Genomic DNA, 17214 nt, shown 5'->3' on the forward strand with positions numbered 1-17214 from the left:
TATATATTAGTACTGAGTACATTGGATACTTTTTTATTTTTGTGATGCTTTACTAAAGAGAATGTTTTCCAATTCCATCCAGGTTAATACAAAAGATATAAAGTCTACATCATTTTTTTTAACTCCCTTTATCTTTCTTTTAAATTGGAGCCATCAGTTAAAACTCATGTTTGTTCTTTTAAAAAATATTTATTTCCTGATCTGTCCATTAAAGTTTAAAAACCAAGGTAACCACAGAGATAATGGTAAAAAGGGAGATATAATAGATTTCGGGTCTACTGGAAGGGGATTTATAAGATGAGTCTGGGATATCATGTGTTAATTTAAGTAAGGCAGTTTCCAAAACTAATGGGATCATATCGAAAGAATGCACGCACACGTGCACGCCCACACATACACACACACACACTGAACCAAAATGGAATATAGACATTAACATGAAAGGCAAAAACTTAAATAACAGGAAAGTTCTGTATAACATTGGGAGTAGAAAAGGACATCTGAAACAATACAGAAAGGGAAAGCATGATACATTCTTTAATGTAGTCAAAATTTTCTTTATCAGCTTTATAGTTGATAAGAGGGAAGAGATAAGTAACAACCTAGTAAAAGTCATTGTAACACTGACAAAGGATTAGTTTCCAGAACATAAAAAGAACGACTACAAATCAGTGAGAAAAAGGCAAAGAATGCAATAGAAAATGAGTACAAGATAGGAAGAGGCATTTCAAGGAAGAAGAAATATAGTGACTGGAAACATATGAAGAGATGTTCAGCCTCATTATTAATTAAAAAAATGCAAATTAAAACTTTGGTGAGAAACCATTGCACAGCTACTAGGAATGGCAAAAATTTAGAAATCTGAGTTTTAAATCTAAGTATTAGCAAGATGTAGAGAAATGGAAACTCAAATTTGGTAGGGATGCAAATTGGTAAAACTACTTTGGAATTAAAATTAAAGATGTGGATTGCCTGTGACCAGAAATTTCACTCCTAAATATATACCCTAGGGATGTGTAAAACAATGTTCATAGCAATATGGATTGTGATAGAAAAAGCTAGAATCAACATAAATTCCCATTAACAATATAAGAATAGACCAGGCATGGTAGCTTATGCCTGGAATCCTAGCACGTTGGCAGGCCCAAGCAAGAGGATTGCTTGAGCTCAGGAGTTCAGCATGATGTATTAAAAAACATAATATTGAGTGGAAAAAAGTAACAAAATGAATGCACTATGTTTCTATTTATATAAAATTCAGAAAGATAAAACTAAATTGGATGTTATTTATGAATATAGCATCATATGGGAAAACTATAAAGACAAACAAGGGAAGGACAGCACAATATTGAAGACTGCAAGAGTAGGTGGAGGGAGAAGAATGTAACTGAGGAGGAGCACCCGGGGGAAATCAAAGGTACTGTTAATGTTAATAATTTTCTCTGGGCCAGGCATAGTGATTCATACCTGTAATCCTAGTATTCTGAGGGGTCGAGGCAGGTGGATTGCTTGAGCTCAGGAGTTCGAGACCAACCTGAACAAGAGCAAGACCCTGTCTCTACTGAAAATAGAAAAAACTAGCCAGGTATTGTGGTGGGCACCTGTAGTCCCAGTTACTTGGGAGGCTTAGGCAGGAGGATAAGTTGAGCCCAAGAAAGTGAGAGGTTTTTGTGAACTATAATGTCACAGTACTCTGGCTCAACACAGTTATATTAATTGAATTAAACACATAAGGTGCTACGACCAGTTCCAACCATATAATAAGGACTTCATAAATTAGTGATAAAATATTTTATTGAATATATTCAATTGGTTTAAACTGACAAAGAATTGATAAAGAGAAATATGTTGAACAATGGTTAATAAATTTTAATATAAATTAAAAGAAAATTATTTAAAGAACACAAATACTACTTTAAAATGTAGTATATGAAAATTTTGAATTAAGATCTTTATGTGCCATAGTAATTGGTATAATTGGTATAAATGGTGTCTTACTTGTACTGAGTAACAAGTTCTAAACAAGAAAGCAGAGGGCTGAGAATAAAGTGTGTAAGAGTTAATACTAATCTGAACTCAGATAGTACAGTAAAATCTGAACTCAAAGTCTTGTGATAAATTAGGTTACAATAATTTCTATACTTTATTATCAGAGACAGAGTCTCGCTCTGTTGCTGAGGCTGGAGACAGTGATATTAACATAGCTTACCGCAGCCTCAAACTCTGGGGCGCAAGGGATCCTGTGTCTCAGCTTCTTCTTCTTCTTCTTTTTCTTTTTTAGAGACAGAGTCTTATTTTGTCCCCCTTGGTAGAGTGCTGTGATGTTACAGCTCACAGCAACCTCCAGCTTTAGGGCTTAGGCGATTCTTTGCCTCAGCCTCCCGATTATGTATGTTTGTATGTTCCCTCAGCTGGGATTACAGGTGCCTGGCACAATGCCCAGCTATTTTTTGTTGCAGTTAGGCCGAGGCTGGGTTTGAACCTGCCATCCTTGGCACATGGGGCTGGCACCCTACTCCCTGAGCCACAGGCACTGCCCATGTCTAAGCTTCTTAATAGGTGGGTGTATAGGCACACACCACCATACCTAGATGATTTTTCTTATTTTATGTAGAGATGGGGTGTCACTGTGTTCCCTGGGCTGGTTTGAACTGGTCTCAAGTGATTCTCTCGCTGTAGCCTCCCAGAATGTTAGGAACATAGGTGTGAGCAGCTGCACCTGGTATATTCTAACTTTAGTGTACAAACTGATGTTTCCCTTATTCTGTATAAAAACCCTTCCAGAAAGATTTTTGGAAGTGAATTTCTTGATTGGACCTTATGTATACATGTATATCTAAGTGGAGATGTCTGTGAAGTTTTGGTGGGATGCTATCTTTTTTAAAGCAAGTGTTCTAAAAAAATAAGCTATTTAAAATACATAAAATTTGAAGTAAAGTTTCTTTTTTAGAAAATTAAATGCAAAGTTTATGCATGTATATACAACTGCAATATGGATTATTTGCTGCCAAACTAATCAAGATTATTTTATCTTCAGAAGAGATCTGTTTACAGAGAGGCTGATTGAAGCAACGATGTTGATAATTATTATCATTAGTATAGTTCTATATCACTAAGTCCTACCATGTTGATGTTTATAATAGCGTTTCATAAAAATCCTTTGGGGTATGCAGAATTATGTCTATTTTACAGATGAAGAAGTTGAGGCTAAAAAAGATGACATGATTTGTACAGAGTTGTAATGCTCATAATTGTGGAACTGTCATTCAAACTCAAGTCTCATAACAAATCAGTTACTACGATAATCCACTGTGGGCTATATGGGTGATTAATAAAATTACAGGTATTTCTCTGATTTATATGTAACCTTTTTGATATTCATATAATAGGAAATTGGTATTTCTTTTCAGAAACTAGAAATTTAGATGTGATGGCTTTCTAGGAACTTAAATGTGATTTCAGGGACAGAATATAGAGAGGGGTTCAGAATCACTCATCAGACCTATTTTGTTTCTAAGAGATGGGGTCTTGCTATCACCCAGGATTGCACACAATGGTGTCATAATAGCTCACTGTAACCTGGAACTACTGGGCTCAACAGATCCTCCCAACTCAGCCTCCTGAATAGCTGGCACATGCCACCATGCCTGGCTAATTCTTTCTATTTTTTCAAAACTGCTGGCTTCAAGCACTCTTCCTGTCTTGGCTTCCCAAAGTGCTGCTGGGATTACAGACATGAGCCACTGCACCTATACAAGATGTGATTTTTAAAATATGCATTACTTACAAAAAGTATACCTAAATGTAAAAGAAATGTATTTTATAATTTCATCATTATTATAAACCTTTAATTTTTTATTTTGGATAATTTCAAATATCCAAATTATATTTATAAACTGTTAAATTTCCCATCACCCAGTTTCATAATTACCAATTCCTGGTGACTCTTAATTCATCTATATCCCTTCTACTTCCTCCCCACTAGATTATTTTGAATCAAATTCAAGATATATAGTTTCATCTATACGTTTTTCATTATGAGTAATTTTATTTTAAAAATAACTCCTTCAGTACCACTTGGTAATACTGAAAAGTTGAATAGTTTTCTAGAAACTGTTAATTAATTAATTAATTTATTTTTAGAAACTGTTTATTTAATTAATGCAGATGAATACACAGTGTTTTCTGAGTCAAAATAATCAAAACATACATAAAGTATTTAAATTATAAGAGAAAAACAGTAAGAGAAAGTGTTTTACCTGTCTTCTATAGTCTTCTTTCAGTTCTCTTTCTAAAATAAAAGATCACAACATTAATTATCTTAAAATAAAATAAAACCTTAATAAAATATTAACAAAATTAATTGTTATTAATAAAATGTTTAAAACTAAAACTTTTATATTTATTTACTAAAAATATAAATACTCAAATAATCATAACTTAAATAAATTAAAATGCTGAAAACTAGAGAAAATAAAAACTTTAACATAGTATGAAAGTACCAGTTATTTGCAGACATACATGTATGGCTAATAACTGCACTGAAATCAAATGAGTAGACTATGTCTGTATGTTCTTTGTGTTTTTTAACTGATACCTTAAAACAAACATGGCAAGTAAGTTTCATCTAAATGCCAATTCCGGTTGATTAGTGGTGGTTACCTAGGGAACAGTGTAGAGTTTTATGAGGCTTTTCTTTTCTTTTTTGCTCAGTGGGAAAGAAAACTGTAATTGATGAGTATGTTATCTGCTCTAATAGAAGCACTATTCCTGTAGACATTGTCTTAGTACATCAAAATGATGCTTTTAAAAGACGCTTCCTTACTTTATATGCTCAGGAAAAAGAACTGTGACAGTAACTGCCACAATCTTAATTTTTCATTACTGATGGATATTATTAATAGGTGTTAATTTACATATTCTCATCCCTGAAACAAGTTATTGTGTATAATCAGTGGTATTTGTAACTCCCAATTGTTTCTCTTCTCTTCCAGTGCTTAATGCTTACATATACTATTCATTTGGCACTAGACTTGTTTTTCCGTTAGTTTACCTTCCCAAGTAGATTATACACTTACTGAAGCTTCTTGGCAGCATCTAATTCCCCCTTTACTTCCTCCTCATACTTGTAGCACCAAGTAATGTGTTGATGATGATTGTGTGTATGTATAAAAATATTTGTCTCTCATTGACTCAAAATTACTTGCTATTGGGGGTGTATTTTTTATATTACTTGGAGTGTTTTATCTTTCGATAATTTTATAATACTTGTAACATAATATAGCTCTATGCTAAAAAATCTGTAATGTTTCCATAGTACATCTGAATTTTTAAAAATAATGGATTGGCTCTTGCCTTTGGGAAGATCTTCGAACATCTCCAGGAGCATAAAATTAATAATTTCTTTTAGAAACTGGTTCAACATTTTGTTTTTCAATAAATTTAGTCAATAAATTCTTCTTATTCTAAACAAAACTAAAACCAAACTCTCCTGTTTTAATTTGGCATGTTTTAGAAAATTTTCCATAAACCATAAAACATCCAGGGTAGTTTGTATAATTTTACACAGTAGTCATTACTTCTGTAATATTGACATTTTTAAGCTAAACAACTTCATTTTTAAAAAAACTTTAAAAAAAGATATACATTTTTTCATGTTAGTCATTGTCAGAATTTGTTGAATCCATGCCAATGTCTTCATATAAAGGAAAATTAACTTTCATAGCAGAGGTTTTAATATCTATAATCTAGATTCTAGACGGACATCTAAAGAGAGTGGTATAGCAAAGTGATGGCTTCTAAGTCTGGTATGTTACAGACTTTTAAATATATACCAATTCTGTTTATTTTTATCATAAAAGCCAGTGTTACTGCTTCATTTACTTTCTTATCAACTGTGACAGTACTCATTCCTTAACTATATTGTCTAGACGAGGGGCCCACATCACATAAAGGGCCAAACTGTAAATATTTTAGGCTTGGTGGGGTCAGAGGAAAAATTGAAGATACTAGTATTTATATAACAAGACAGAAAAATTCCACAAATATTTTATTGATGAAATTCAAACTATAATAATAATTACTGAATATTTTTTCTTTAAAAAATCCTCTAATGCTCTAGGAGGATAGCATTTCATTTCATTAGGGTTCAAATTTAGTATTCTTTCTCATCAAACTCCACTGTACATTTTTATTTTAATGTTTATCTGATGAGATTTTATGTATTTCACCTCTGAAAATGTCTTTCAAATAGTTAAGTACTAGCAAATACTGATATCAATGAATAGCATAGTATTTTATAGAATTTTATCGTCTTATCCTGATATTTATCTTATAGCATGTTATTACCTTGCAGATTAATCACTTCCAGTTGAAAGTTAGATAGAAACTCCTCAGTTGCACAGCCGATAGATTTTGAAATATGGAAATTCCTTTGCACTTTAACCCAGGTCCAGAAAACAATGCCAGAATTAGGGAGACTAGTTGTTCCAGTTTTCTGGGACCAAGTGGATTCTTAGGATTTGGGACTTTTAAGTGCTAAAAACTTGGATGTTTCTTTTTTACTTTAGGTGGAACCATTGTATCAGCTGAGAAAATGTATCTATTTCAGATCTTTGTGGGAAAATATGTATCTCATTTCTTGTTTTTGCTCTTGGTAGCACAATTTTGACATTACTTATGAGTCAGACAACCTCAGTAAACATTCAAATGGCTTTACTTCAGTATAAATTTCGCATGTAAGTACTGTTTTGCCTTTTAACTTTAGGTTGAAATCATTAAGAAATATTATAAAGTTTGCAGCAAAAGCTAATTTCCAAAGCCATTCAGTTTGATAACAGTGGTTAATGGTGCTTCTTCTCATTCAGCAAAATTTCCATCTCAGCACAGAAATTATAACCTTGACTAATACAATTCATATTCATTAATTTGTTCTTTTTTTTCATTAATTTGTTCTTACTGCATTCATCTTTCGGTACTTAAGTTTTGCAGATCACATATAGGCCAAAAGAGAGGACCAGATGTGTTATTTTTCTTTAATCTTTAATTTTATTTATTTTTTAATTTCAGATTGATATGAGGGAACAAATGTTTAGGTTACATTTTTTATTTCTGAGGTAAAGTTCAAGTTGTAGTTGAGCCCTCACCAGGCCACCTATATTAGAATAGGTACTTTAAAATTTTGTTTTTAACCTATTTACATACTATTTCTTTTCTTTACCTTTTTTTTGGGGGGGGGATACTGAGTCTCATTGTGTATCCCCTGGGTTGAGTGCTTTGGTGTTATGATATTCACAGCAACCTCAAACTCAATACCTAAATGCTCAAGCAATCTTCTTTGCCTCAGCCTCTTACGTAACTGGGACTACAGGTGCTCACCATGACACCTGGCTAGTTTTTTTGTTTGTTTGTTTGTTTTTTAGTAGACACAGGGTTTCACTCTTGCTCAGGCTGGTTTTGAACTTCTGAGGTCAAGCAATCCACCTACCTTGGCCTCCCAGTGTGCTGGGATTACAGGCATTAGCCACTGAGCCCCACCTTATTTGTTTACTATTTCTAAAATGGTTATTAGAGTTGACCAAGATCTTAATAGGAGAAAAGAGGATTCAGTGGTCTGAATACAAAGGAGGCCAAGATAAGAATATTTTAAGGAAGGGAGTAGTCAATAATGTCAAATGCTATTAGAGGCCATGTGGAAGAAATCTGGACCATGATCATTAGTGTAAGTCAATTGGAAACTATTAATCATTTCCAAAGTCAATATTTTTAGAAGTGTTGGGTATAAGGAATCATTTTAGGTATTGGGCAATGAGGAAGTAGAAAGTTAAAAATTGTGGAGTAGTGGAAAAATAAGATCGGATAGAGATGGTATGGACAGATTATAAAACAGACTACTGTGTTAGTCTGTTTTCTGTTGCTTATGACAGACTACCTGAAACTGGGTGATCTATAAAGAGAAAATAATTATTTCTTACAGTTATGGAGGCTGAGAGGTCCAAGGATGAGGGGCTATAACTGGCAAAAACCTTCTTGCTGGTTGAGACTCTGACGGCAAAGGGACTGAGTATGCTAATGTACTAGCTCAGGTCTCTTTTTCTTCTTATAAAGCCACTAGTTCCCCTACCATATAACCTGTTAACCCAAGAATCCATTCATAAATTAGGACTCACTACTCAATACTGCAACACTAGAAATTAAATTTCAGCATGAATTTTGGAGGGGATATTCAAACCACAGCAGTCACTTTAAATGACAGTTTGGATAATGCATCAAAGCATTCTACTGTACTTCTACCACAGTTCTTTACTGTGATCACCTTATAAGCAGGAATTATCTTTTACCTTCCTCTATTTCTACTGCATAATGTAGTTTCTGACACATAATGACATTTAATATCTGTTTGATTGTGGCATAAAGGAATTCAAGTCATGTGAAGTTTTTTCATAATGTCTCTCAAATTTATCTTTTTCTTTTCCTATTATCAATATTTTCACTCAGGCTTAATTTACTCCCAAATTATTTTAATAAGCTTGCTGTTTGATATTTCCTCTGCCATTTTTTTCTTTTCTTTTTGAGACAGTCTCAAGCTGATGCCCTCGGTAGAGTGCTCTGGCATCACAGCTCACAGCAACCTCAAAGTCTTGGGGTCAAGCAATTCTCTTGTCTCAGCCTCCCAAGTAGCCGGGACTACAGGTGCCCGCCACAATACTTGGCTATTTTCTGGTTGTAGTTGTCATTGTTGTTTGGCAGGCCTGGGCTGGGTTTGAACCCGCCAACTCCAGTGTATGTTGCCTGGCGCCCTAGCCACTGAGCTACAGGCACTGAACCTTCTCAGCCGTTTCTCACTTAAGAATGAGGCCATCAGATTAGTATTCTTATAAAATGCTTTTGATGATCTCATTTATCTGCCTGATTACTTTCAAATCCATACACTACCAGATGAAATAAACTGTAATGTAAACTCCTTACATTGAAGTCTGTCCACAATCAGGCTCCTGACCTACCTTTCAATCCTATTTTTTACTATTCTTTACACCTTAGCATCACTGGCCTTATGACATATTTAAAGCCATTGACTTAAATCCATCGTACTTTAGAACAATGACTATCACTGTTAGAATGAAAAAAGTCATTTAGAAATAACTAATAATCTTCAATTATATTTCTTAAATACCATGAAGGAAACTATCAACTTCAGGGACACATTCATTCTTTGAATATAGTCATTTTTTAAATGGAGTAGCCATTAACTTTTAATTTCAACTTTCCTTCTGGCTTCATTGAATACCATTAACTCATATTTTCCTCCAAATTCAAGGGAAAACAGAAACTTACAGAGAAAATGCGATTTTTTTCCCCTACAGGGAATCATATATTTTTAAATTACTAATACCAAAATTACTTTAATTGCTTATTCATTTGCCAGTCCTGTGTGATTGGCAAATCATTTTATAAAATTTTTATTTCAGAGATGAAGACAACTAAAGAGTTGAAGTGACCAAATTTAGGATCAGAATTGGGGCTATGTTACATAGGCTTTCTGACATACAGCTAGTTGAACTCAAACTAAAAAAAATTATATGCTTGTACTATATACTCGGTATAATGTGATACTTCTTAAAAATGCATCTTTTCTCCTATCCACTTTTCCACATATTAAAGTTGCTCTCATGTATTTCCTTTCCTAAACTCTCCAGAAGAAAAGCTCCATACAAAGGCTCTTAATTCTACTTGCCTCTCTGTTTTTCCTTTTCTTCTAAATTTTGCATTTGAAAATCTCAAAGACAATTCAGCAGAGTTGACCTCTTCTTAGAGGGAAAGGTGATAAAATGAGTGGGCCTCATTAATATCTTTATGTTATATCTTAATATCTTTAGAAGGGAATGAGAAGGGGACATAGTGAGAACACTCAAATGTTAATTACTTTTGCCCCTTTACAGCCAGTCATCTACATATATTATTTGTATTTTCTATGTCTGGAATTTCTTCTGTATGTTGAAAGTCTACTGATTTTTGAAGATACCTGTTCAGCTGGACAGCTTGGCTAGCAGTTATTTCTGTTACTGTCATGCTGTTTTTTTGGTACCGCTTTTAGGTAGTATATTACCTGTGATATGATACTATGTACATTTTTTTCTTTTCTACCAATTTGGGCAAGATTCATGCCATTTTTTTCAGTGACCCTCAGAGCCTGGCTATTCAAAGTGTAGTCTCCAAGATAGCAGCTTACCAATAGATAGCTTGTTAGAAATGCAGAATCATGGTCCCCACCCTAGACCTACTGAATCAGAATCAATACTTTAATGAGATTCTCAAATTTAGCCGCATTTATTTGTATGATCATTAAAATTTAGCCTTGCTGTTACAATCACATTACTTGGTAATTTTACAATACATCAGCCAAGAACAGTCTTATAATACATCAAATAGAAATGCTTAAGGTTTTCTTATTTATTTGCTGAAGGTTCTTGCAAGCTATGACATTGTTTTTCTGTTTTACTTTGAATACTTTAGGTACCTTGAATACTATTACCTTCTGTATTACTTGGATTAGCCATCAAAGTTCCAGCACAGATGTCTTTTTCAACTTCATTCCTTCTGTCAGTTCCTTGTCTGTAGTGTATGGGTATTTTAATGGGAAAGAAGATTAAAAATGAAAATTTTAAGGATTAGGAATAAATTATAAATTTTAGAGTATTGAATAGTTTCAAATTTTTGAGTTTTTAGAAAGTATAATTTAAATACATTTTCCTGGACCCTTTAAAAAAATACAGTAGTCATTTAAATACAACATAAAAATGATGTATTTTACATATATAGCTTTTTTATTTTTCTTTCTTTCTTTCTTCTTCTTCTATTTTTTTTTTTTTTTTTTTCCAGAGACAGGGTCTTACCCTGTTGCCAAGGCTGGAGTACAGAGGTATAAGGATAGCTCGGTGCAGCTTCAAACTCTTGACCACAAGCATTCTTTCCTCCTCAGCCTCAGCATCCCAAATAGCTGGGACTACAGGCATGGGCCACCATGCCTGGCTAATTTAAAAACAAAATTTGTAGAGACAGTATCTCACCATGTTGCCCCAGACTGGCCATGAACTATATACAGTTTTTAGAAGACAGAATCATGGAAACCAAATGTGATGTGCTGAACTCCTGGTTATTACAAAAATAAAATGAATGGTAAAATGTTTATATTAAATAGTATTTTCCTAATTTAAAAAGTAATTTACTATTAGTGTAGGAAAACCCCCCAAACATAGAAAAAGAATACTAACATAATCCAACAAGAATTCTCCTCTGGATATTTAGCTACTGTACTTATTATTTATGCATCTTAAAAAATAAAACTGAGATAATAATGCCTTATAAAATTTCATGTCATCTTTCACTTATTATATACATGCTATATTTGTTTTACAGTTTTTACTGTTAAAATTATTATATATTTAAATTGACTTTCTTCGGGGGTAGAGTTCTATGAATTTTAACAGATATTTAGATTTATGTTGTTATCACCACAATCAGAATACAGAACAGTTTCATCATGCCAAAAAACTCCCTTATATATATTTTTTTATACTCATACCATCCCTTATTCACAACCCTCAGCAACCACTGAAATCTCTGTAACTATAATTTTGACTTCAAATCATACAATTAGACTTCTGTGACTAGGTTTTGTCTCTAATATAATACCCTTAATATTCATCTCAAGTTGTTATGTGTATCAATAGTTGGTTACTTTTTATTGTTCAGCAACATTCCATTTTACATATGTACTAGCTTATTTATTCAACTGTTGAGATTTCTCAGTTTTTGACAATTGTGAATGAAACTGCTGTAAACATTAATATACAGGTTCTTGTTTGACTATGTTTTCATTTCTCTAGGGTAAATACTTAAGAATAGAATTGCTAATTGGATCAAGATGGCGGCCGAGTAACAGCTTCCTTGCATCTGGGCACCATGAGTCTGGGGAGATAGGACTCCAGGCATCTCTGGCTGGTGGGATCTACCTATCATCACCCCTGTGAGGATACAGGGAGTCAGCGAGAGACTTCTGGACCCCAGGAGGAGGACTAAAACAGTGGAAAAACGGCAAGTGGTCGCGTGTGTTCAATCGGTCTAAACCCGCCCGCAACTGAAAGTTCAGTAGCAGCGAGACTGCAAACCGTAATGGCCTTAACTGTGAACTGTTTTGGTGTCTTTGGACTTGGCACTCAATTGAGCCTTGGGGAGAGCCTGAGCAGGAGTGCGGAGAACTTTGGCTGTTGTCTGGGGCCCCAGTGTGGGCCGCTGAGCAGACAGAGCTGATGGTGTTTGGCTGTGGGCCACAGGGAGCCACTGTGAGTGATCTGCCCCCGGCAAGCTCCGCCCACAGGGTCACAGAGCTAGAACCTGGGTGGGAGCTGTAACCTAGCAACCGAGTAGCCTAAGGGTGGGGTCTGAGCCGCCTTGCAGCCCTAACCCTTAGGGGCAGAGTGAGACCGGTTTTGGCACACTGGGTAAGTGGATAGCCACTTCAGCAGTGATTCCAGCGACAAGCACTTTCCTGGGAAAGCTTCTGCTCAGCAAGTTTACAAGTTGAAAGTGCCTTTTAAGTGGGCTGAAGAGAGATTTAGGGTGTCTACCTGCTGGGGATTGAGAAATCATCAGCCTCCAATTGTATCAGAACTGTGATTAGCATCTCATACCCCAGAAGACCACGTGTTGCCCAGACAATATTCAATAACATATACATACTGGTTTGTTTTTGGTTGTGTTGTTTTTTTTTTTCTTATCTTGTGTTTGGTTGTTTTTTTGTTTATTTTGAAGTTGTTGATGTTGTTTTGTTTTTTATTTTCAACCTTTTCCTTACAGACCTTTTTTCTTTCTCAATTTTTCTAGTTTAATCATAATTTCCCATTGCTGCCTTTTTCAATAACTAGAACTTCATTTTTGCTAGTGTTTCTACCACTATTATTTGTTTTTTGCACCCAATTTTATCCCGTAAAGTTTTCTGTTAGCTTGTTTTGGTTTGATTTATAGCATTTTTGTCTTTCCTCTCTACTTGGTGGAGGTGGGGTACTGTGTCTGACCAGGATAGCAAAGAGCTGCGGACCTCAAAGAAATCACACAACTGGGCACCCCCAGAAGGTGGGTTTTCTTTAAAGTTGTGTCAAAGTACCCTACTGTACACCTATATTGCTCTGTCTCCCTCTTTCTGTGCCTCTCTTCCTTTTCTCAATATTCCTTTTACCCACCCCCTCTCCTTTCTCTAGTTTTTTTTTTTTTCTTCTCTCTTATCACTCGGTCCTCCTTTCTTTCATCCCTTTCCTGCTCTTCAAGCTTCTCACCCTTCTGGTCCTGTACCATAAGGACTCATCGAACCCTTAGTCCACAGGCACAAGAACTTAAAGAGCATGAGGAAGTGAAAGGAAAATTAGGGCAAGGAAACAGATAAAAGAAATCACCCATGAGGAAGAATCAGCAGAAAACTCCAGGCAACATGAAGAACCAGTCCAGCACAAGCCCACCAAGGGACCATGAGGTAGCTACTGCAGATGATTCCACCTATAAAGAAATGTTAGGAATGACAGAAAGGGAATTTAGAATACACTGGATGAAAACAATGAAAGAAATGATGGAAACAATGAAGGAAACTGCAGATAAAGTGGAAAATAACAAAAAGGAAATCCAAAAACAGAATCAAATAAGAGATGAACGATATGAAGAATATAAAAAGGATATAGCAGAGCTGAAAGAACTGAAACAGTCAATTAGGGAACTTAAAGATGCAATGGAAAGTATCAGCAACAGGTTAGACCATGCAGAAGAAAGAATTTCAGAGGTAGAAGACAAAGTTTTTGAGATAACTCAGATAGTAAAAGAGGCAGAAAAGAAGAGAGAGAAAGTAGAATGCTCACTGTCAGAATTATGGGACTTTATGAAGCGTTCCAGCATATGAGTTATAGGAATCCCAGAAGGGGAAAAAGAATGCCCCAGAGGAATGGAAGCCATACTAGAGAATATTATAAAAGAAAATTTCCAAAATATCACCAAAGATTCTGACACACTGCTTTCAGAGGGCTATCGGACCCCAGGTTGCCTCAACTCTAACCAAGCTTCTCCAAGACACATTGTGATGAACCTGTCCAAAGTCAAGACAAAAGAAAAGATTCTAAAAAAAAAAAGAAAGAAAAGATTCTGCAAGCTGCCAGGAGTAAGCGCCAGTTGACCTATAGGGGCAAATCCATCAGAGTGACCGCAGACTTCTCTAATGAAACTTCCAAGCAAGAAGACACTAGTCATCTACCTTTAATCTACTTAAACAGAACAATTTCCAGCCCAGAATTCTGTACCCTGCTAAACTAAGCTTAAAAATTGATGGAGAAATCAAATCATTAACGGATATACAAACATTGAGGAAATTCGCCACAACAAGACCAGCTCTACAGGAAATACTTCAACCTGTTCTGCACACTGACCACCACAATGGATCACCAACAAAGTAAGAACTCAGAAAATTAAAGGACAGAACCTAACCTCCACACTGATGCAAAAGATAAAACTAAGCAATGGACTCTCACAAAGTACGATGAATAGAATACTACCACACTTACCAATTATCTCAATAAATGTTAATGGCTTGAATTCCCCACTGAAGAGACACAGATTGGCTGACTGGATTAAAAAACACAAGCCATCCATTTGCTGTCTGCAAAACACATCTGGCTTCAAAAGACAAATTAAAGCCCCGAGTCAAGGGTTTGAAGACAATTTTTCAGGCAAATGGAATTCAGAAGAAAAGAGGAGTTGCAATCTTATTTTCAGATTCATGTGGATTTAAAGCAACTAAAGTCAAAAAAGACAAAGATGGTCACTTTATATTGGTCAAGGGAAAAATACAACAAGAAGACATTTCAATTCTAAATATCTATGCACCCGATTTAAATGCTCCCAGATTCTTGAAACAGACCTTACTCAGTCTGAGCAATATGATATCTGATAATACCATAATTACAAGGGACTTTAACACTCCTCTTACAGAACTGGACAGATCCTCTAAACAGAAATTAAACAAAGATATAAGAGATTTAAATGAGACCCTAGAACAACTGTGCTTGATAGACACATATAGAACACTCCATCCCAAAGATTAAGAATAGACATTCTTCTCATCACCCCATGGAACATTCTCCAAAATTGATCATATCCTGGGACACAAAACAAATATCAACAGAATCAAAAGAATTGAAATTTTACCTTGTATCTTCTCAGATCATAAGGCACTAAAGGTGGAACTCAACTCTAACAAAAACGCTCAACCCCACACAAAGACATGGAAATTAAACAATCTTCTGTTGAATAACAGATGGGTGCAGGAAGAAATAAAACAGGAAATCATTAACTTCCTTGAGCATAACAACAATGAAGACACAAGCTACCAAAACCTGTGGGATACTGCAAAAGCAGTTTTGAGAGGAAAATTCATCGCTTTAGATGCCTACATTCGAAAAACAGAAAGAGAGCGCATCAACAATCTCACAAGCCATCTTATGGAACTGGAAAAAGAAGAACAATCTAAGCCTAAACTCAGTAGAAGAAAAGAAATATCCAAAATCAAATCAGAGATCAATGAAATTGAAAACAAAGGAATCATTCAGAAAATTAATGAAACAAGGAGTTGGTTTTTTGAAAAAATTAATAAAATATATAAACCATTGGCCAGACTAATGAGGAATAGAAAAGTAAAATCTCTAGTAACCTCAATCAGAAATGATAAAGGGGAAATAACAACTGATCCCACAGAGATACAAGAGATCATCTCTGAATACTACCAGAAACTCTATGCCCAGAAATTTGACAATGTGAAGGAAATGGATCAATATTTGGAATCACACGCTCTCCCTAGACTTAGCCAGGAAAAAATAGAGCTCCTGAACAGACCACTGAGATCTGAGAAACAATAAAAAATCTTCCAACCAAAAAATGCCCTGGTCCAGATGGCTTCTCTCCAGAATTCTATCAAACCTTCAAGGAAGAGCTTATTCCTGTACTGCAGAAATTATTCCAAAAAATTGAGGAAGAAGGAATCCTCCCCAACACATTCTATGAAGCAAACATCACCCTGATACCAAAACTAGGAAAAGACCCAACCAAAAAGGAGAATTTCAGACCAATCTCGCTCATGAATATAGATGCAAAAATTCTCAAAAAAATTCTAGCCAATAGATTACAGCTTATTATCAAAAGAGTCATTCATCATGATCAAGTAGGCTTCATCCCAGGGATGCAAGGCTGGTTTAACGTACGCAAGTCCATAAACATTATTATATTAACAGAGGCAAGTCCATAAACGTTATTATATTAAGAGGCAAAAATAAAGATCACATGATCTTCTCAATAGATGCAGCAAAAGCATTTGATAAAATCCAGCATCCTTTTCTAATTAGAACACTGAAGAGTATAGGCATAGGTGGCACATTTCTAAAACTGATTGAAGCTATCTATGACAAACCCACAGCTGATATTTTACTGAATGGAGTAAAACTGAAAGCTTTTCCTCTTAGAACTGGAACCAGACAAGGTTGTCCTCTGTCACTTTTACTATTCAACATAGTGCTGGAAGTTCTAGCCAATACAATTAGGCAAGACAAGGAAATAAAGGGAATCCAAATAGGAGCAGAGGAGGTCAAACTCTCTCTCCTTGCTGACATGATCTTATACTTAGAGAACCCCAAAGACTCAACCACAAGACTCCTAGAAGTCATCAAAAAATACAGTAATGTTTCAGGATATAAAATCAATGTCCACAAGTCAGTAGCCTTTGTATACACCAATAACAGTCAAGATGAGAAGCTAATTAAGGACACAACTCCCTTCACCATAGTTTCAAAGAAAATGAAATACCTAGGAATATACCTAACAAAGGAGGTGAAGGACCTGTATAAAGATAATTATGAAATCCTCAGAAAGGAAATAGCAGAGGATATTAACAAATGGAAGAACATACCATGCTCATGGATGGGAAGAATCAACATTGTTAAAATGTCTATACTTCCCAAAGCAATCTACCTATTCAATGCCATTCCTATCAAAATACCAACATCGTACTTCCAAGATTTGGAAAAAATGGTTCTGCGTTTTGTATGGAACCGGAAAAAACCCCGTATAGCTAAGGCATTTCTTAGTAATAAAAATAAAGCTGGGGGCATCAGCATATCAGATTTTAGTCTG

The 17214-nt window shown here is 35.1% G+C and overlaps 1 protein-coding gene across 3 annotated transcripts in view; it reads right to left on the reverse strand.

Annotated features, from left to right (window-relative positions):
• WDPCP (WD repeat containing planar cell polarity effector) overlaps positions 1 to 17214 on the reverse strand; it is a 495763-nt gene that overhangs the window by 18959 nt on the left and 459590 nt on the right. For all 3 annotated transcript variants that reach the window (XM_053586757.1, XM_053586756.1, XM_053586755.1), the window contains 2 exons: positions 10532 to 10611; positions 4260 to 4291 (listed from right to left, as the gene is read on the reverse strand). In XM_053586757.1, the coding sequence (XP_053442732.1) occupies positions 4260 to 4291; positions 10532 to 10611 (112 nt within the window). The remainder of the gene's footprint in view (positions 1 to 4259; positions 4292 to 10531; positions 10612 to 17214) is intronic.

Source organism: Nycticebus coucang, chromosome 4, assembly GCF_027406575.1.
Source record: "Nycticebus coucang isolate mNycCou1 chromosome 4, mNycCou1.pri, whole genome shotgun sequence".
Classification (NCBI taxonomy): Eukaryota; Metazoa; Chordata; class Mammalia; order Primates; family Lorisidae; genus Nycticebus; species Nycticebus coucang.